The sequence below is a fragment of the Rhincodon typus genome, chromosome 3 (genome assembly GCF_021869965.1).
Source record: "Rhincodon typus isolate 14 chromosome 3, sRhiTyp1.1, whole genome shotgun sequence".
NCBI lineage: Eukaryota > Metazoa > Chordata > Chondrichthyes > Orectolobiformes > Rhincodontidae > Rhincodon > Rhincodon typus.
The window spans coordinates 37,309,406-37,332,504 of NC_063334.1; the positions used below are offsets into that span (position 1 = coordinate 37,309,406).

The 23,099-nt window shown below is 39.1% G+C and overlaps 1 protein-coding gene across 1 annotated transcript in view; it reads right to left on the reverse strand.

Moving 5' to 3' along the window:
- Positions 1-2,709: 2,709 nt before the first annotated feature.
- The window catches only part of plgrkt (plasminogen receptor, C-terminal lysine transmembrane protein), a 63,920-nt gene continuing 43,530 nt past the window's right edge, over positions 2,710-23,099 (reverse strand). The window contains exons 3-5 of the mRNA XM_048595049.1: positions 8,842-8,972; positions 5,276-5,385; positions 2,710-2,985 (exon numbers count right to left, since the gene is read on the reverse strand). Coding sequence (XP_048451006.1) covers positions 2,864-2,985; positions 5,276-5,385; positions 8,842-8,972 — 363 coding nt within the window. The 3' untranslated portion in view covers positions 2,710-2,863. The remainder of the gene's footprint in view (positions 2,986-5,275; positions 5,386-8,841; positions 8,973-23,099) is intronic.

Genomic DNA, 23,099 nt, shown 5'->3' on the forward strand with positions numbered 1-23,099 from the left:
GGGACACAATTAATTACAACATATATTATTGAACCAGATGGGGTAAGTGAATGCACTACAGCCAAGTTTGCAGATCATGTAAACATAAGTGTGTAGGCAAGTATTGACGATGAGACAGATTCTGCAGAATGATATAGACAGGTTAACAAGAGGGCAACAACTTGGCAGATGGAATATAATGTGGGAAAATGTGAGGTTATATACTTTGGCAAGAAGAATACAGGAGCTGAATATTATTTAAATGGAGAAAGACTGCATAACGCTACCAAACAGAAGGATTTGGGAGTTCTTGCCCATGAATCACAAAAACGCTAGCATCCAAGTGCAGTGGATAATAGGGAAAACAAATGGAATGTTGGCCTTTATTTCAAAGAGAATGGAATATTAAAATAGAAATGTTTTCCTAAATTTATACCACACTAGTCAGACCACAGCTGGAATTTTGTGGACTGTTTTGGGCCCTTTATCTAAGCAAAGGTACACCGGCATTAGAGTTACTCCAAAGAACGTTCACAAAGCTGATGGCAGGTTTTGGAGGGTCTGTCTTATGAGGAGAGATTGAGTAGTTTGGGTCTGTACTCATTGGAATTTCTGTTAGAACTATGAGAGGCAACGTTATTGAAACATACAAGATTGTTAGGTGATTTGACAGGGTCAGTGTGGAAAGGTTGTTTCTCCATAGTGGGGAGTCCAGGACCAGAGGGCATAATCTCAGAATAAGGGATCATATAGGTTAAGACACAGAAGCGGAATTTCTTCTCTCAAAGGGTAGTGAATCTGTGGAATCCTTTACTGCAGAGGGGGCTGTTAAGCATATTGAAGGATGAAATAAATAATTTCTTTTTAAATAGTAAGGGAATCAAGGGTGGAAAGTGGAATCAAGGATTATCAGATCAGCCATGATCTCATTAAATGATGGAGCTGACTCGATGGGCTGACTGGCCCATCTGCTGCTCCATCTTACTGTCTTATTTGAACTTACAGAAGCAGCCTAGTTTCTATCTAATGTTCTTTAACACCTCAAGTTCTTTGATCATAGGCACTGAGACTCATTATTCAAGTTCACCCTCTTCTGTAGTGCATACTCAAAAAAGCTGACAGTGACCTTGTCTGGGCGTCAGTAAACCTTGCAATGTTACGGTTCTTAAAAGGATATGCCAATTCCTGAAAGTGGAGCTTGTCGTGGAGATAGAACAGTGAAGTAATAGGTCACAGTTGGCAAAGCAGAGATGCACAGACAGCTTTTGTTCTTTTGAGTTAGTAAGATGTGGAGATCATGCTACAAGAAGTACAGTAAAGCTGGGTGTCTGAAGACTGTGCTGTAAAATTGAAGGTGCAAGTTGCATAGATATAATGTTGTCCCTTTCATTATTGTTTTGCAAAATAAATTTGGAATTCAGTCTTTCCCATGACATTCTGAGCTTTGAGTTCTCTTGTTCTGTTGTGATTTTTCTTTTGCCCCTGTTGTCAGTGTCTCCCAGTTCTCATGGCTCACTTTCACATTGCTCTACTGCTCTTTCAGGCATTATTTTAATCAATTCCCACTACACCTTCCTTCTTCCATTATTGGCTCCTTTTTTATCTTTTTGTTTGTTTTTTAAAAACTTTTAAAAAATTATTTTTAAAACTTTTTATACTTACATGGTTGGAATCAGTTGGGATTGGAAGAGAGGTCAGCGCACGTACTGGAGGCTGTTGTGGGGAGGGGAGTCCCCAGGGTGAACTGGAGGCGAGTCCTCGGATTGGAGACTGTCACGAGGAGGGAAGGCCTCAAATTTCAAAGCCCAGTGTGGTTTGGAGGTTAGGTACCAGCACGGACTGGGGCGTAAGGACTGTAAACTGTGTACTTTATTTTTTCCACTTTATTCTTATGCTAGATATTTTATTTTTTTTCTATATTTTATACCAAATACTTAAGTATCTGTACCTAATTATCTTGTATCTAAGATGATGCCATAAGTGGCAACTTGTAAACTTTTCACTGTACTCATTCAAGTACATCACAATAAAACTAATTCAATTCTTTTACTCTCCAATTTCAACAATCCTTCTATAGCTTTCTGCTGTGGCATTACTGTAGTACTTTTTAAAGAACATGCAGAAGTAAATGAACAGTAGGCCATTTTCAGATCATGACAGTTGTGGAGTCCATATCCACCTTATGAAAGTGTTTGAGCCTGCACTCTCAATGTATGCCCCTCTCATTGTTGTTTAAGGCTCTTGTACCATGCACAATGGTGCGTGGTTGGACACAACACTAAGTACCAATAAGCCTGCTGAATTCAGTTACCTGCTCATGTGAAACATGCCTAGTACCAAAAACGGATTTGTTAGAATGTAAGGCAGGATTTTTAAAAGGTTTTCATAACTCTGAACAAACCCAACCCAATGTTTCAATGGGTATCACTAACAAAAATGACACAGGTTTTCTGAAACAAAAACAGAAATTGCTGGAGAAACTTAGCAGGGGTCTGGCAGCATTATGGAGAGAAAACAGCTAATGTTTTCTTAACCTTTTTACAATAGAGTTAACATCCAGTACCCTTCACTGCTGCAGGTTTTCTGCTGGTTTGGATTGAAATAAATCTCTCATTTTTTTTCCTGCAATAAATGAAATTTTAGCAATATGCTCCCCTGTGCATTTGTGGCTAGTGCAAAATAAAATGAGAAGTTGAAATAATAAAGAAAAAAATCTCCAAATCACGAGGCTTTATTCAATAATGGACAATTTTATTAAAGGTTACAACTGTACATGCCATTTGATTAAAAAGATCCATACAAGTATAATGAGCTGCTACTGATACATTCTTCCCTTTTGATCTGAGGTTTAGATTGACAGATTCACTATTTTTATACTCAAAATCTATTTTTGGATGAAAAACATACTCCGAGCCCTTCTGGCCATTTCAATGCTTTCAAAGGTTGGCACTCCCTTTGGCATCTCAAGGAGGGTTTGCTCCGTATCAATTATATTCTCTGCCTCATCTGGAAGAAAAAATGATATCAATAACCTGTCAATTACTGCTCAAATGTATACTACAGAACAATTATAAATAAGACCGCACCAATAATTCAGAAACTTGCGCTACAAAAGAATGTTACAATGCAATACCTTTTTTAAAATTAGTTTTGAAGGATTCTTTGCCTGCTACGCAATATAGTCTCATATGAGGATCAAGATAATTTTTGAGAGCCCAGGAACAATACAACAATTACATTCTTTTCTATGCATTTATTCAATTTATGCAATTTATTCGTGAGTGGCAAAAGTGATATGAGCGAAATCTTTTCCATAGAGCAAGTGGATAGTGCCTGGAATGCACAGTTTGAAACTTGCTAGAGGCAGGGTCCATTGAGGGATTCAATTTAAAAGGGAATTAAACCGTTAATTGCAAAGGAGCAATGTACAGGGTTGCAGGGAGAAAATAGGAGAATGGCTCTAAGTGATTCGTTCATTCAGTAAACAAGTGCAGAAGTGCTGGACTGAATGGCTTCCTTCTGCGCTGTACTTAATTCTATTATCTGTACCTGCCTGCAAGACAAACTGTGAAAAACTGACGTGCAATACCATGAGTTAATTGCAGATCTTGAGACTGTTAATTGCAATTAATTATGTTGAAAGTGGAGCAAGTGAATCTGAATAACTGAAATTAGATTTTTAGTGGAGCAGGAAAAGTCGATATGCACTGAGCAACATAGAATCATAGAATCCCTACAGTGTGGAAGCAGGCCATTCGGCCCATCGAGTCCACACTGATCCTCCAAAGAGCACCGCACCCAGAACCATTCCCCACCCTATCCCTGTAACCCTGCATTTCTCATTGCTAATTCACCTAGCCTGAACATCACTGGACATTACGGGCAATCTAGCATGGCCAATCCACCTAAACTGCACATCTTTAGACTGTGGGAAGAAACCGGAGCACCCAGAGGAAACCCACACAGACACGGGGAGAACGTGCAAACTCCCCACAGACAGTCTCCCAAGGCTGGAATCAAACCCAGGTCCCTGGTACTGTGAGGCAGCAGTGCTAACCACTGAGCCGCTGTGCTGCTACAAAATACAACAAAATATCATTCATGCCTTGTATAAAACCAAAGCTGGGCTCAGAATTAAGACATTAATTAACATTTCTCCCTAACATTCTAAGCCAGTAAAGGAAAATTGGTACAAAATCAGGTCATTCAGTCCCTAAAGCCTGTTCCTGCTGTTCAATTTTAGACAGAACAGGTGGCTGAAAGCTAATGCTACTTATCTAACAGACAAATGCTCTGAGAACATCAGCTCAAATTTCACTGTGGCATTTCGTGGAACTTCAGTTCAATTAATAAATCTGGAGTTGAAAGTTAGTATTGATGATCACAAAACTATGAGATGAGAATTTTGGATTTCCACCACTGTGTGTGAAGACCTGACATCAGCCTAGAACTAAGCACTAATTTCAAGGTTACACTCTCTTGTTCTGAGTTTCCCTACCAGAGTAACTGGTTTCTCTTCATCAATATTTGCTTCAGAGTACCAACAGTCTATGTGCATATACATTGTCTTAAACTGGGTTCAGTGGTGCAAAAAGCTACATCATTTGATATAGTCACAGAAATGTAAATACAAACTGCATCACCCAACTCTTCAATTACCATCTCTCCCCCAGAGCTTCGCTCACCACCTCTTGCAGCATTTCCATCACTCTCTTGTCATGAGGTTACGTGAGGGCACTCAGTTGCCGATTAGTGTTACAATGTCTTCTGGTTTCTGAAGTGCACATTTTCTATTGGCGTGGAATCAGAAAAGATGGTTGGTGGAGCATTGCTGCGTGTGTGTGAGGTGCTGGACAAGGCCAACGGTACTGTCCTTATCCCTAAAAGAATGTAATTAAACAGAATGTGTGTTTATGGGGCACGTAATTAGACAGTGGGCAAAAGAATCAAAGGAGATATGAGGTAAAACGTTTTGATGCAGTCAGTGATTAGCACCTGAAATGCTCTGCATGAAAGGGAAAATTCAATCATTGGTTTCAAAAGGGAACTGGATTAATACTTACAGAGAAAGATTTGTAAAATTGCAGGAAAGGATGTTGGAACTGGACTGGCTGAGTTCCTGTATGGACAGCCAGCATGGAAAAGACAGGCCAAATGGCCATCTTCAGTGCCATGATCCTGGTATGTTTCTATGTTTTCCCAAGCTGCACTTGAATTGGACATATATTACGAATGTAAGTTTAATCTAAATTTTTTTTGAACAGTAAAGTCACAGATTTATAGTTAATTTACTTACCTTTCATCCTTATCATTAATGTTCCATATGCCAGATCACATTGATAGGCAAAAATGAAGCTCAGTGGAACAATGGGAACCAGAATGCCTGGTCTCTTCTTCTTCAAAGCTCTGCACAGAAAATAGCCAAGGTCAAAATGTAAATGTTGATGTTTAAGTAAAGAAACATTTATTTTTTGGTAAACTTTATAAACATTAATTCTCCTTTCTCAAAAAAGCTAAAGGACAAAATATTCTGGGCTCTTGTTCAGCTGGACTGCCTGGCAATGTCCTAAAATGGCAAACAGAAGCTCATTTTAAGTGGGTTATACCCCCAACTCAGGTGTGCTGCAATAGTTTGGGGGATGACTGAGGTCGTCAGACATCCGCAGTGATGATGGAATTAGGACATCAACTTGTTTCAGTCTTTCGCTGAGCAGGAGCCCTTGAAAACTAACTAAGCCCTTCTGGTCCATGCCTATGTTTTCTGCCACGTGAGCGTCCTTGCACCACTCATTCAACCACAGCAATGTATTCGTCTTTTCCTTTCTCCCTAGCCCGCCTGTCTACCAACCCCTTAAGTATATCAAAACTATTTGCCTCAACTGTTCTTTGCAGTGATTATTCTAATTTAATTTTGCTCACCCACTGTTTCCTAAGATATTTTCACCATTAAAACTGCAGCAACTTGGTTCTAAATCCTTTTGAAAGGACTGACTTCCTGCGGTAAAAAGAATGGGGAACGCACAAATAAACCTGTTCACCACCCTATAATCAGGAGGAAGATCCAGTGTGATCACTAGGAATCAGATCTGTCATTTATTGATCATTTTAACACTTGCAGAAGTATGTTACTATTTCCCTGTCAATTACTGTACTGTCAGTTCCTTTACTGTTGCTTGTCAAAATTCAGGAATTCTCTTCCATTGTTTGTGTACTTACTGTGGCAGTTCAAGAAGGTGCAAAAAAACTGACAGATTAACATGATCATCAAGATATGGAGTACAGCTCTAGTGGCAGTAAGGCACGTATTAGATACCACCCTTCATACAGGTAATTGGACTACAGTGTGCAGACGGCCTCACAACTGATCAGTGGAGACATGGACCTGAGGTCCAGGAGAATAGTGACAGGTGGAGACAACCTACCCAAAGGAGAGGAATGCATGGCAGACAATCTGCCTTTTTCTTCACTGCAGCATACTAGTGCCAAATGAGAAGCAATACAGGGCTCCTAAGAAAGGAGGTTAGCAAAAAGTCTACCTCAATCCCATGGACCCACTGTAGCACAAGATGAGCCAACAGTTGCTGCAATGCTTGGAGAAATCTGAATTGACAAAAGTGAAATGTGAAAAGCCACGCTGGAAAGAATGAGTTCATTTCTGACTGCTTTGGGAGAATGTGAACTTATTTGTCACTCACAGGAGTTGAATTATTCCAGAGATTCTTTTGTTTCGTTCGTCATAGTTTTAATGGAACAGCCAATGTCACCCTGCAAGAATTGGCCTAAACAAAGTTTTCACTGGAGGTGCAGGACCCATCTGCCAATGTTCTAATGGTCAAGACATTTGGAATCCACAGGGAGCACCATATGTATTTTGACTGATCTAATTTAGTGATTATGCTCAGAATGTTGAAGTTGGGGTAAAATAGACAATTGTGTTCTCATGTTGGAGCATGATTAAAATGTCGAACAACCAATCCGTCTCTTATTTAAAGTTATGAGAGGAAATTCAGGAAGCTTTGTCAAATTCCTCCATATTTATAACCTGGATAAAATGAACACAGCACTGAAGGAGGCCACTTGGCCAGTCACTTCCATGCCAGTTCTCTACAGGAGCAATTAATACAACACTGCTGCCTTTCATCCACCACCTTTCAAATACTTTATATTATCATCCAATTATATTTTGAAGACCTTAATTGAATTTGTCTCCTCTGCACTCTGAGGCAGAGCACCCAGATCCTCATTGCTGGCAACATTAAGGTGATTTTCCTCATGTTGCTTTTCTTTCTTTGTGCTCACCAGCTGTGGGTGTCACTGGCTGGGCCAGCATTTACTGCCCATTATTAGTTGCCCTTGAGGAGTTAGTGGGGAGCTGCCTCCTTTAACTGCTCCAGTCCTTGGGATTTAGGCAGATCCACCGTGCAGGGGAAGAGTTCCAGGATTTTGACCCAGTGATAGCGAAGTAAGAAGATGTAGTTCCAAGTCAGGATGGTGTGTAGTTTGGAGGGGAATGTACAGCTGGAGGTGTCCCCATGCCTATTCTTCCTCGTCCTTCTAGGTGGCAACAATTTTTGCCAATAACCTTAAATTAGTGTCCTCTCTTCGCCATTCGATAGATTTTACTTTGTGATTTTGAAAATCTCAATCCAATTTCTTCTTAATCTTGTCCAAAGAAAACAGGCCCAGCTTTTCCAAACTATGCATGTAGCTGAAGCACCCAATTACGAGAACCATTCTCCTGAATCTTTTCTGAACCCTCACCATAGCCTTCACATTCTTCCTAAAGTATGGTACCCAGAGCTGGATGTTAAATTTTAGCCAAAACAACATTTTGTAAAGGGTTACCACAAATTTCTTGCTCTTGTATTTAGACAGGCCAAGATCTCATATGCTTTAATTTACTACTTTCTCAACCTCCGCCTTGTTGCCTTCCCTGATTTGGGCACACCAGATCCTCTGCTCTTGCACCCAATTTTGAATTCTACCTTTTATTTTATATTGCCTCCTCATTCTTCCCACCAAACTGAATTAATTGAGCTGACCTCCATCTCACTGTAACCTTAACACTCTAAGCCTTCTGCATTTCTGTAATTTTGGTCACCTGGACATTATGTATTTTCCTCACTCCACCATTGGTGCACATGTGTTGAGTTTCAAACTGAACTTGTGGAATTCCTTCCCTGGACTTCACCACTATTCTAACAATCTGTCTTGGTTTAAGACACTTGTGATGATTAATGTCTTGGACCAACCTTTTGCCCATCTGTCCTAATATAACCTTCTGTGGTTTGGTATCAAAGTTTAACACTAAAATGTTCCAAAGTATCTACGTTAAAGTTGCTGTAGAAATGTAATTTACAGTGGTTGTGATCAGAGATAACTGTCAGACAGACGATCAATCATTTATGCTGTGATGCTCTTTACAGTGTTATAATGACTTAGGAATGATTTGAAAGACAATCATCCTAGTTATTCAGTTTTTGATTCCCTGTTAAATCTGGTAATCGGGTGAGTTATGTTAACCAGCAATCTCTAATGTTCTTTGCTTGCTTTCATTTTGTACCATTAAGTATCTCAACAGGAGGACACCTACTACTTTCTACAGGGGACATCTCGGGAGTGACTGTCAGTGCTTTCTCAATAAATATGTTTGTTTATTCTGAAATAATGCTGAATATTGGTACTTTACAAGCTTATATCTGCACCCACATTGATTGCAGCAATAGCAATGTAGCACATCTCATTGATCTTTGAATCAGCTATGTCTAAAGACAATTTTACCAGGTGATCATTTTGTCTGATAAAACATTGCTGTAATCACAAACTCCATGAATGACCATAGAACAAAAACAAAATGCTCACCCTATTGTTAAACCAATTGTTGACAGTCCCAAAAAGGTTCCGAAGTACTTTATAAATTCACGGGACCATGCGATCTGCATTGCGACTTGTCTCTGTCTCATTTCATTTTGCATCAGCATTTGCCTTTCCAGCTGGAAAAGATGACACAAGCATTTTGGTATGCTTATCAGAAAACAAATTGCAAACTGAAAAAATATTTAACTTTCCCCATAAAAGTAATCAGACTTGATTAACTCAATATATTTCCACCAGTGATCCGTCATCATGATATGATTAATGTTGTGCTTTGAACTATATTATTCACTTGCTATCACAATTACATCACAATTACTGCACTATAGAAGGTAGGAGGGAAGCGTAAATGCTAGCATGGAGCAGTTGGGTAGATTGGCCTGCATTGTAATTTTACATAAAAATTTACAGGTCCAACAAACATCCACACACTCCTGAGGATCTCATGTCAAACCAGGAAAACATCACTGACACTATCAAAACATGTTATTGCTGAATAAAACAGAAGTTATTGATGAGCAAAGTGGAAGGAAATAGAACAGTCAAAACTTTATAACAATCTTCCTCAGATAACCCTGAAGAATTCAAACCTGAAGAATGAGAACCCATACTTGGTGCTGGAAAGAATGTTGGCAGTCATGACCAGTTATTTTTTTTAAAAGGGTATACAGTTTTTTATAATTATAATTTATAATGGTCAGACTTATACGGCTAGTTTAATGGGAAAATACACAAAGTTTCCCAAACAAATACTGCGGCCGAGGGTGATATGCCATTTTTGTGAAACTAATTTTAGATTGCGAATTGTTCATCATTACCTGAATAGTTGAGATGATAGCAAATAATTTGCATTAAATATCCCGGTAAAAAGTTTTATTTTAAACCATGTTATTACTGCTTATTTTTAAATTAATTTATTAGATTACATTTTATTATTGGGGTAAATTCTACCCTGTTCTAATTTCAAGTTTAAATGAAAGATGGGGAAAAAAATTACATGTTGGGACTATCTGAATAGACATGGTGGACCAAACATTTATATCATTGTGTAATCTTTTGAAATTCTGCTGTAGTGACAGTTATTGATACTTAATTTTGTAAATCACCAGTTAAGGAAGAAAACAATGCTGGATATGCAATGCTGAAAATTATAGTTGGTCTCACCTTAATTTTCAAAGGAGTGGCTCTATTTCATTCTCTTTCATGGAATAATTTATAGTATAATTTCTTCATCTCCATAGTTAAATTGTAATGGACCAAAGTGTTATTAATTAGATGTAATTTTCTTCATTTTATTAGCACAGCACTTGTATAAGATACAAAGTAACTATTTATATAGGTTATTAAGCATCCTTTTGTGATGACTAATTTTAAAAGATATCAAAAGCAAGCTTGGAGTACAAGATGACTCTTCATCAGAGCAGGTCTGATGAAGTACAGGTCATCTAGACTGGAAATGTTAGCTTGCTCTCTCTCCACAGATGCTGCCTGATCTGCTGTGATTTCTAGCATTTTTTGTTTTCAGTACAGATTCCAGCATCTGCAGCAATTTGCTCTTGGAGTAAAAGATTTTTGAGACACAAAGCAAATCAATGTACCTCTCTGTAATTTCAATTGTGTACAAAAGCAGAAATTGTGGATGGAATAGCAGCATAAATCTGCCAGAAGTTAGCATGAGAAGTCCACTCCAAGTCAAACCACATAATGGAAGCATGCATGCACATAGCAAATTCTTTTTGAATCTGTCCATAAGATTGTGGTCATTCTTTCTAGAGTCTTGGCCTCCTGCAATCCTTAGGGTACAGTGCTGTTAGGGAAGCAATTCCAGGATTTTGTCCCAGCGACACCTAAGGATTTGCAATATAGATCCAAATCAGGATTTTTTTTCTTATTCATTTACAGGATTTGGGCATCACTGGCAAGGCAAGCATTTATTGCCTCCAGCACCACCCCCATCCCCATTGCCATTGCCCAGAAGGCACTTATGAGTCACCCACATTGTCGAAGGTGTGGAGTTACATATAGGTCAGACCAAGTAAGGGTGGCAGATTTCCTTCTATTTGTGAACCAGGTGGGCTTTTTTTCAAATCTTGACAATAGTTTCATGGTCATTATCAGGCTGTCAATTCCAGATTGCTATTGAATTTAAATCCCACCATTTGCCAAGGTATGGTTTTGAACCTGTACCTCCATAACATTACTTGGACTGACAAGTGGCAAGTAACATTTGCTCCATAGCCTCCAATAAGAGGCAATCTAACCACTGCCCCTTAGCATTCAATGGTATTACCACTAAATTCCCCACTACCAATATCTTGAGGAGTACTGCTGGCCAAAAACTGAACTGCACTAGCCATATAAATACAACGGCTACAAGAGCAGGTCAGAGACTAGGAGTACTGCAATCAGTAACTCACCTCCTGACTTCCAAAGCCTGTCCAAGGCAAAAGTCAGGAGTGTGCTGGAACACACTCCATTTTCTGAGTGAGTTCAAGTCCAATAACACACAAGAAGCTTGACACCATCCAGGACAATGCAGCCCATTTGGAATCACATTCACAAACATCCACTCCCTCCACCACTGATACTCAGTTGCAGCAATGTGTACCATCTACAAGACGCACTGCAGACATTCACCAAAGATTCTTAAACAGCACCTTCCATACACACGACGACTTCCAACCAGGAGGAAAAGTTCCTTAGATACATGGGAACATCATCAGCTGTAAGTTCCCCTCCAAGTTACTACCAACCTAACTTGCTGTTACTTAAGCATCAGTGTCCAAATTCTGGAATTCCCTCCCTAATGGCATTATGGATATATGTACAGCAAATTAATTGCAACACTTCAAGAAGGCAGCTCACCACCAGCTTCTCAACGGCAACTAGGGATGGGCAAAAAATGCTAGCCAGCCAGTGACGCCCACATCCCACGAGTGAATTAAAGAAAAAACTCATATTGGATGCTGCCAGGATACAGGAACTGATTCCCAAGTACAATCCACTTAGGCAGATCACAGCCATGACTTGTTTCCAGTATAACTATGGTAATCCATGTATGTTACTGTAAATCAGCAATGTAGGAAACAAAGTTCCAGAAACATCAAATGGCATTTATACTAAAACTTCCAATCATACAGCGCAGTGATCTTTACTAATTGATTCTTTTAGACACTATCTAAAAGATAAGGTTGTAAATTACTTGGGTAGTCTTGTGTGACTCGCTGTTCTTGCTACAATATGCAATTAACAATTAAGATAACACAGTCAAAATGCCACCTTTGAAAAATTAATATTCAGAAAAGGAAAAATATAGAATCAGGGACAAATTCAGGTGATAACCTTTAAAGCACATTTGAGTGATTAATGATGGAAGAGTACTATATTCAGAAGAGAAAGGTCATAGAAGACTCTAGCATAGTATAGATGCTATTACTTTGTTTATGAGTTTGGGATCACAGAATCTCTACAGTGTGGAAACAGGCCCTTTGGCCCAACAAGTCAACACCGACCCTCAGAGCATCCCATTTTCAGTTGGCTTTCAGTTTTTCTTCTACGACGTACCACTTCAAAGTACAATCAAAAGGAAACAAAATACCATAGTGGGTATGGCCCCATGACTGCTGCTAGCCAAGACTCTCACCCATAAATCTATAGCATTACAAGCCAAATGTTACAAATACTTATATGGTGTCTGTAATGATTATGGCAAAGCCGCTAGCAGGGGATTTACTAGTGTTCTGTGTTGATTGCTGCATGGCTTTAGCTAGTTAAACTCCAGCAATGCTCATGCACATAACTGGGTATTTTTCACCTGTGCCTTTGTCAATATGCACCTAAGGAAACTGGACTTGGGTTATATGGGCACAATCAGGCAGACAAAGAGGGCTCAAATTTTGCGAAGTTGGGATGTATTTAGAGTTCTTTCAGTTTTCAGGAATGCTGTCAAAAGATGTGAGCTGGTTTGGGTTGTAACTATTAACCTATTGGTACAACTATTGCAAGCATTTTGTTTGATGGTATGCTTTACATTTTGTAAATAGAACATGGTCGAAAACACCATGGGCAATGTACAAATGGATGTAAATGTTAACAGTTTTACTAATTTCCTATCATGTCTTTTGTCAAAGGGACAACTGTGAATAGTACAGGCTGATCTTCCACAGCAAATATTAGAATACCATAGCAACAAATATCTCCAACAGCAGTTTAAAATTGTTATTCCTATCTGTGAACATTTAACAAGCTAGGATCTCATAAGAAAATATTAAAGTTTCAAGCATTTTATTTAGAAACTAAGTGGCCTCACTTAACTGCTGCTCTTTACCAGCCACATCTAAAGACTGAAAGGCTTTGCACATATATACTGAAGACACTTAGCTCCACCTCTCCACCACCAATCCGAACTCCTCCATTTCCTCTGCCTTGTCTGATTGCATGTCTAGTATCCAGTTTTAGATGTGATAGACATTTTTTTGGAAGATCAAAATCCTCATCTTTGATTCCTGATCATAACCTCCATAACATTACCACTGAATCTATCACTCTCCTCCCCTCACACCCCTGCATTAGGTGCTTCAGCTTGAACCATGTCCTCAGTGCTACATTCAAATCCAAATCAGGCTTCATACCAAAATTTCCTACCCATCACAAAGATCATTTCATTCCAGTTAGCCTCTCTGCTTGTAAGGCTCTCATCCATTTCCTCATTACCTGCAGCCAAACTATTCCAATGCCTTTGTGGTTCACCTCCAAACCTCCATCTTTTGCGAATGCCTACTGACACAAATCTCTGCCGCTCACATTGCTAAACATCACTAAGTGCTCCACACACTGCCCTAGCTGACACAAATTAGCTCCTAGTGCCTCCCATTTAAATGGTTGATCCTGATTTTTAAGAACATAAAAGACCTGTCACTTCCATTTCCCTGCAATCACTTTTAACCTACAACCTGTCTCGCCAACTAAACTCTCCTTTCTTTTCACCCCCTTCAACAACAACAACTTACATTCAAACAATATCCTTAGCACCACCAGATTAAACATGATGCTCAAGAATTGCTTTATTAACAAAGTTTGACATCAATTTGCATAAGGGAAATGCTCGGACAGATGACACATAGCCTTTAAATAGTTGATGGAGGTGAGTTTTCAAGAGTGTCTACCTCATGTTCTCCTTTAAGATGCTTTTTAAAATGTGCCTCTTTGGTCATTTAACCTAATATCTCCTACGTGGTTCAGTGTCAATTTTTTTTGCATTCATAGGCTGTGGGATTTGCTGGCTGAGCCAGCATTTATTGCCCATTTCTAATTGCCCTTGAGAAGGCCATGTTGAGCTGCCTTCTGAACTGCTGCAGTCCGTTTGGTGTGAATACACCTGCAATGCCGTTGGGGAGGAAGTTGCAGAATTTTGAATCAGTGACACTGAAGGAATGGCAATGTATTTCTCAGTCAGAATAGTGATTGGCTTGGAGGAGAGCTTAGAGAGGATAAAGGTGTTCCCATATTCCTCCTGCCCTTGTCCTTCCAGATGGTAGTGTTCACGGATTTTGAAGGTGCTATCTAAGGAGTCTTGATGAATTTCTACTGTGCATCTTGTAGATTACTGAGGTTGAGTATCAGTGGTGGAGGGAGTGGATGTTTGCGGACATACTGCCAATCAAGTGAGCTGCTTTGTCCTGGACGGTATCAAGCTTCTGGAATGTTGTTACAGCTGCAGTCTTATAGGCAAATAGATAATTTTACACACTCCTTACTTGTGCCTTGTAAGTGGTGGACTGGCTTTGGGGAGTCAGGAGGTGAGTTACTCGCTGCAGGAGTTCTAGCCTCTGCTCTTGTATGCACAGTATTTGTTTGGCTGGTCCAGTTCAGTTTCAGGTCAATGATAACCTTCACGATGTTGAGTGTGGTGGGTTCAGTGATGGCAATGCCATTGGACATCATGGGGCAATGGTTAAATTCTCGTTTACTAGAGATAGTCATTGTCTAGCACCTGCTATTTTTTAGCCCAAGTTTGGACATTATTCAGGTCTTGCTGTATTTGGGCATGGACTACTTCAGTTTCTGATGAATCATGACTGATGTTGAACATTGTGCCATCATCAGTGAACATCCCCACTTCTGACCTTATGATGGCAGGACAGGGGGAGAACCATTGTCAAATTCTGTTTGATAATACGTCTGTAAGGATGCCTGGGACGTTTTACTACATTAATGACACAACCCAAAAGCTGATTATTATTTTTGTTGAAAGGAGGATAGAAAGTTTAGGAGAGATTTCCAGAGCTTAGCACCCAAGCATCTGAAGACATGATCACAAATTGTGGAGAAATTAAGGTTAAAATGTAAAGGAGGTCAGAATTGGAGAAATGCAGAGATCCTGGAGGGGTTTAGGGTTAGAGGAGGTAATGAAGAAATAAAGATGGGGAGAAAGATGTGAGACATGAAAGGATTAAAAAAATCAAGCAGTTGCTGGACCTGGAGCCCATTTAAGTCAGTGTTAATGGGATGATGGGTGAAAGGAATTTGGTGCAAACTTGGATATCGGTGGTAGAATTTTGAATGTGGGAAGACATCCTGGAAAATACTGCAATTGTCAAACTTAGATATACCGAAGGCATTGGTGCCAGTCCCTTCAGCAATCAAAGTTCCAGGCTTGGAAAATCTTCCTTTAAATGTCTCAAACTGCCTACATCGCTCTCCTCTTTTAAGACCCTCTTTAAACCTCTTTTGGCTACACTTCCTTGTATCTCGTTATTGGCTCAAATCCATTTTTGTCTGATTACAAAACAAAGCAATGTTGGTTTTCTATGCGCAGAATGTGCAGGTATGGATTACGAGGCAGGATATAACATGGGTGCTTCAAGTCTTTCTACCTTTTTTGGTATAAAAGATGAGCATTCTTTGTAGTGAAAAATTCTCTGGTGGGTAAACAGTTCCTGAACTTCATAGCTTCACAATTTTCAGAAGATCAATTTTTAAAACAGCCAAGCTAAATTTCATCCAATCTTGACAAGTATCTGATTGACAAGGAATCAAGCTAATGGCATTATTTCAAACCAGCATAATGAAGGAAAGTCCCAGATTTATATCCGAAGTGAAACGTGCGGAGTCTGTAGATGAGCTATCTATCTCATAAACTGGATGACGCATAAAAACAGGAGTTCCTCATTGACAATGGAGATCTCATTATGTCAGTATTTCATTTAAAAAAACTATCCAATGAAGTTGATGTTGTTCAGAAACCTGTCGAAAGTGAAAAAATGTGATTGCTTTTGAAAAGGTGATATTGTCAATCTGGACAAGATTACTTCAAAAAAAGCTCCAAATGCATGTGAGAAAAACCTGACTGGATTGAAAAGGCATTACTGTGAGCACTGAAATACAGAAGTAACGTATGTTAGTTGGAATATTATTTTTACATGATTTACATTAATTTTACAGCGTGTTTAACTTAATATATATCATAGCTTGGCAATTGTGGGCTTGTACTGGGAGTTTAAAAAGGGTATAGCCCTTTAAGAATTTCACCTCTGAAAGACTGTTTATACTGGAGTGAGGGATGGATGGAGAGACTTTCCTCATTCATTGAGTAGGAAATGGTAAGGTTCAATAGTGATATAGCAGACCGAGAGTTGGTGAACAGCCACTGTTCAAAGGAGAAACAAGACTGTAGGATTGCAGTATCACGTAGGACATGGGAATGGGGCAGACATTTAATTTGAATGAGCGAATAGGATGACGTCAATTAATAAAAGCACTGCAATTCACAACACATCAGCAAGTTGTCTCCAACTTGGTGACTTCTATATTTAGCTACAGAAATGACAGGAGTGTTTGAGAAACAGCCTTAGAGAAGGTGATTAACAATTTAAACATGTTAAATAACATTAATAATGGGCAATATTCCATTAACAGTTATTTTAACAGAAGTTTTCAAAGTATGGATGCATGGATATTCTTCTCTTAGATACTTGCAGGCAACGTACCTTACTAATTATTTTTTGCAGTGCATGGATGATTTATTTAAGTGTGCATATTAAATTGTTTAGCAATACTGTGTGTGCATCCCATCAGGTTGTTGAATAGCTATGCAGCGTGGAGGAAAAGAGCCAATGATTGTAGAATTTAGAGAGAAAAAATGAATGTGGAAAAATGGCAATAAGACATGGTTGTCTGTTGTTTAGTAAGAATATGCTCAAGGGAGTAGGAGGTCAATCTTATATGGCATACAGACAAGATATGTACAGAAGAGGCATAGATAGATGGGGAAAAGCATTGAGACACAGACTCAGAGCTAAGGAACTAATGTTCGGTTGTGAAGGGGTTGAAGAACAAAAGAGGTAGGTGATTGGATGATCTATACCTTGGCAATAAAGAACTTTGTAAGTGACTCCAATTACTGGTTGGAGTGGAGTGTATGAGCCAATGAGAGAACTGGTAGCAAAGTAAAGAGATCTGTCGGTCTCTTTTCTGAGGAACAATCCTGGAGTAGTGCAGGGAAAAAGACCTGACACAACCTGTTGTGCTTCAGCTGCATTTGCAAATGGATAACTGAGACAGATTTTTATCAGATAACTCTACATCCCTTCAACTTGAGACAGTTAAGATAAGAGCTCTATCAGGGCAATGACTGGGATGGGAGGATAGTGAAAGCTTGACTAGGGACAAAGTGAGGGATGAGTTTAAAAAAAACTCATTGCTGCATATGCACTGTGGTAAATGTTGGGCCCAATACATTTAGAGAAGTTGAAAATGGAACTGTAAATGCCCTGGGCCAGAATTTGCAAGGACAGTTGTCATTGAATGTAGGGTGAGGAGCAGACAAATCTCAGGTTACTCAGCACGCTTAACCTGGTCTTGAAATAATGCTTTAGAAAAATTATTGCACTACACTGTTATAGACAAGTACCTCCCAATAAAACAGTAAGAAGAAAGCTTTAATTGACTTCTACATCTCTTGTTATTATTTCAATTAAAAGCCAAAGTCTGATGTCACTATTATTGGACTACATTTTTTAATCAAGGTCTTTGGATGATGTGTAAACTTAGAATTTGAACTTGCATGGGGATGCACAGCATCGTTTATATAGGATTAGGTATGTGTCGCCACAAACTGCACAGAAACTTTTTGGTTATGTCTTGGCTTAACAAATTTCAGCAATGCACTGAGCACCTAGCACTGTGTCTGTAATGGTCTTGTGTGCTAGATGTCAACTGTGTATCTCTCTAAGCAGACCCAGTTCCAATTCTGAAGGTTCAAAATCCCACTTTAGAAACTTGAGCACAAATGCAGTGCCAAGTGAATATGACACTACAACAGGAAGCTCCGTCTGCCCTCTTCGGTGAATGTAAAATATTAAATGGTGATATTTGAGGGAAATGACAGGAGGGTTCTCTGCAGTGGCTAATATTGACCACTCAATTAACATCTACAAAAAGATTATTTAGTCATGTCCACAATTGGTAATGGAACCTTATTGTGTGCAAATTGTTTTCTACTTATGAACGCGGACTACACTTCAAGTAGGCATTATTTGTAGAGTACTTTAGGATCACTTGGGATTGTAAAAGGCTTTATATAAATGAATATTCTTTATTTATGTATTATCTTGCTTAATTTTACTGACACTGGAGCCATAGTGGACTGGCTAGAAATAGATCATTTTAGCGCTGGCAAGTGATTGCACTAGTATCATGAAAATGCTTTCTAACAGCAAAGATAGGAGCCAAGGATAACATGATCTCCAGTGTGTCCACTGTATTTGTTATTTTTAATTAAGAAAGATTCTAAAATCATTTCTGTTATATAAAAACTTATCTCATTCCGGCAATACTGTACAAAAACACAACCTTTATCATTTCAACAACTTGCAGAATCCATTTTTACACAATGCTGAGAAATACGTCAAAGTTGACAAGATTTCATTGGGGATTAGTTTCCTGTTGCATTTTCCATGGAAGTAAAATAGTAATTAATATAAAAGTATCCTGTTTGGTGAAAAATGATTCCAGTTTTTTTCAAACTCAAGTTAGCTTATGTTAAACACTCTAACACTAATCTTTATCTCATTGTCTGTCTGCAAAATAAGATATCAGCATTGGAGGAGAATTCCATGAATTAATGAAGTCAGCTACTAAAACTGATTTATAAACATGGATCCATAAAAGTTTACAGCACAGCAGGAAACCATTTGCCCAATTGTGCCTGTGCTGGCTTGTTGCAAGAGAAGTTGGACTCTCGGCTTACCGCTCCTGTTTTAAGTCCATGACTGTCTATGTTTCTCATCTTCAAGTTCCCATCTAGCTTGCTTTAAAAGTTATTTATGGACTGTGTTGGAACTGAGGGAATTTATGGCATTATATATGGAATTTACTACCACTACCCATTTCAGGGGCCGTGCTCAACATCCTTCTAATCTGTATGGTAGTTCTCCTCATCTCCCCTCTCGAACTTTTGCCAATTTGATTTTAAACCCACAACCTCTGATCTTTCATCAGAACTTCAATCAGATGAAAGGTCATTGACCTGAGCCTCTTTTTTCTCCCTCCACAATGCTGCCAGACTTGCTGAGTTTTTCCAATACTTCCCATTTCATTTCAGATGTTTTTCAATATTCTTTCATGGGATGTGGGTATCACTGGCTGGGCCAGCATTTCTTGCCCAATGATATGAGGGTGTTGGTGAGCTGCCATCTTGAACTGTTGCAGTCCATTTACTGGTGGTATAACCACAATGCTGTTAGGGAGAAACTTCCAGGATTTTGATTCAGAGACACTGAAGGAACAGTTATCTTTCCGAGTCAGGATGGTGAATGGAGGGAAATGTGAAGGTGGTGGTTTCTCCATGTTTATGCCATCCTTGTCTTTCTAGATGAAAGTGTTCTGGGTATGTAAGGTTATGTCTAAGGATCTTTTGTGAATTTTTGCAGTGCATCTTGTAGATGGTGCACACTGCTGCTACTGAGGATTGATGGTCGACGTAAATGGATGCGGCTCCAAGCAAATGGAGTGCTTTGTCCTGAATGATGCCAAACTTCTTCAGCATTGTCGGAGGCAAGTGGGGCATATTCCATCACACTCCTGACACATGTCTTATAGATGGTGAAAAGGCTTGAGGGAGTCAGGATATGAGTCACTTGCTGCCGAATCCTTAGCTTCTGACTCTATTTTTAAGACTCGTTCAATTCAGTTTCTGGTCAAATGGTAACTCCTGGGAGGCTGATAGCGAGCGATTTGGTGATTGTAATGCCATTGAATGTTAAGGTGGGTATGTTCTCTCTTGTTAGAGGTGGTCATTGCCTAGTGGCCCCTTTTTTTTTTTTTAATTGTTTCCTTTTGTTTTAGTCCCAAAACTAATCTTGTGTAATCCAACCCTGAACCAATTTGCCTACTTTTTACCCTGTCACTAATATTCTGAAATGGGCTAAAGTATATCTCTTTGTACAAGACCACATTTATATTCCTATTAAACTGGCATGGAAAGTATGCACCCACCTGCAAACTAACAAACACATTTTTTATGTCTGCATTCTCTTGTGTTACTCCAAACAGTTTGTTCTTGCTGTCTATGGGCAGGCAACAAACTATGAAGAATATTTAGGTGTTCCTCTACCTTGAATCAAAATACACCAGTATTTGTTTATGAAATGAAGCAAGTCAATCTGAAATCAAGATTTTTTTTTTATTAATCCATGGGATGCAGACATCAATGGCTAGGCCATTTATTGCCCATCCCTAATTGCCCAGAGGATAGTTAAGAGTCAACCACATTGCTGTGGATGTGGAATCACATGTAGGCCAGACCAGGCAGGATTGGCAGACTTCCTTCCCTAAGAACAAAGTCTGGAGTTCTGTATTGCTAGTCCAACGACGATAACACTATGTCACTACCTCACTCATTTAAAGCTATGAATAGAATAACCTAAAATGCTTTAAGTTCAGCAATGTTGAATAGGGAATTCTTTTTAGATCTTGATTTGAATCTGCACTAGGATTGGAACTTTCACGTTACAAAATTATTCAACAATCTCACATGTATGTTAGGCAAAACAGAACCAGAGTAGGAAGCAAGAGCTCTTCAGTTTATTCAATGTTTGTTGCGTGCACTGTGACATGTTGGTGACTTCTTATCATGTGTCTGTACAAGAAACAAGAACTTTGGTCAGAACTTCAAAGAAAAATGAAATGTGGAGACAAAGGCATCAGGGAAACATGGCACTACTGAACCAGAAACTGTCAACTCTTTGCAAAGGGAATATAAAAGCAATTGGATGGAATGGAGAACATCATGCAGGGAACAGTGGGTAAGAACAAAGATGCAATCTGTCGAACTAATGCCGTTAATTGATGATAGGAGTGACAACTGTTATCAGCCCTATTGATTACCACTTTGTCACCAGCACTGATGTCATGCTGCAGAATTTAACATTTATAGCTTTATATCATTAAGATCTCCCATAATGAAGCCCTCAATCTGCAGGAACGTAACACATTCCAACAACCTGTAAAGGAGTATTAGGAAAATTGAAAAAGAAACTTGGCATCTTGCGTCAGCCATGTTGTAGATATTGAGAAGCTGAAGATCTAATTTTTGCAGTTGAAGTGGTCTAAATGAAATTCTATTCGTAAGTTAATAAAAAGAACTTCCAAATCGGTGGAAAAAATAGTATTTTTCTGCATTATTCTAAGTTATCATGGGGAACAATTCATCTGAGATATCACCCCCGAAATCCTTAGTTGCAGTTGTTTATGCATTCTGAAAAGAATATGTGTTATTTCTCAAGTGGATAATTCCAAATATTGCACCCATACATAATGCTGTAACATTTTAGTCTAAACATTTTCCAAAGAAAGTTATGTGCATACAGAATTTGAACACCAACTTTCATTTTATTTACAGCTCCTTCCCTCTAAACACCATTCCACCAACTGCATCTTTATCCACTCTTCATCTATAATCGTTCCTGTACTACGTCAGCACTCCCTTCATTATTTGTTCAGGGCACTCTCATAATGTGTTCACTTGCTCCCTCTCCCCTTTTGTCACAGCACAAAAAAAAATCAATTCTAATGAAGAGGCATTGGACTCAAAATGTTAATTTTGCTTTGTCCCCATAGAATGGCACAGTGGCTCAGTGGTTAGCAAGTTAGGTGGATTAGCCATTGTAAATGCAGGGTTATGGGGATAGGGTGAGGAGAGGTGTGCTGGGTCTGGGTGGGATGTGTTTTGGAGGGTCAGTGCAGACTCAGTGGGCTGAATGGCCTTTCTCCCCCCCACTCTGCGTGGCACCCTATGATTCCAAGCTGCCAGACCTGTTGAATTTTGCCAGCAATTTCCATTTGTGTTTCAAATCTCCAGCACCTGCAGTTCTTTGTTTAATTTTAGCACAAAACATACAATTTTATAGCTCCCTTCAGATTGGAAGAGTCATACTGGACTTGATTATTCAACTCTTGTTTCTCTCTCCACAGATGCTCCCAGCACTACTGCATTTCTCTAGCACTTTCTGTTTTGTTTTATTATAAAAAAGTTACATTTTCTTACACTTATTTGTAAAAATACATTCTTAAAATCAGCAAATGTTCAATTTGTTGTCACCTTCGATGAATAAATGTCTAGATGGCATTACATTTTAAACACTAGCTTGACTTTTGCTGAACTAAGCTGCAACGACAGAAGAACTCTACAAGAAGCATTAATATCTTTACATTTTATAATTAAGAAGTTGCAGGCGGTGATCAATAGAGAAAAAAAAAACACAGCAAAATATGAATGGACCCATTGGCTGACCACAAGAGTAGATAAAGGGAGCTGGAGGAGTGTGAGGTAATGCATTTGGAAAAGCTCACAAGACAGGTGAATACATTATGATGGCAGGACACTGAAAAATGTTGAGGAACAGAAGAATCTCAGAATGTCCTCATATCCATGAGGTGGTTGGTACACTAGAAAAGATGGCCTGGAAGGCTTATGGAATACTTGCGTCTATTAGCTGAGGCATAGAATTGAGAAGCCATGTGGTTATGCTCGAACAGCATAAAACACTAGTCAGACCACAGCTGTATTCAGTACTGGAGTCTGTTCAACACATGGTAGGAAATTTATGACTACAGTAGACAGAATACACAGGAGATATATCAGGACATTGAGATAACAAGGTGTAGAGCTGGATGAAACAGCATGCCAAGCAGCATCAGAGGAGCAGGAAGGCTGACATTTCGGGCCTAGACCCTTCTTCAGAATT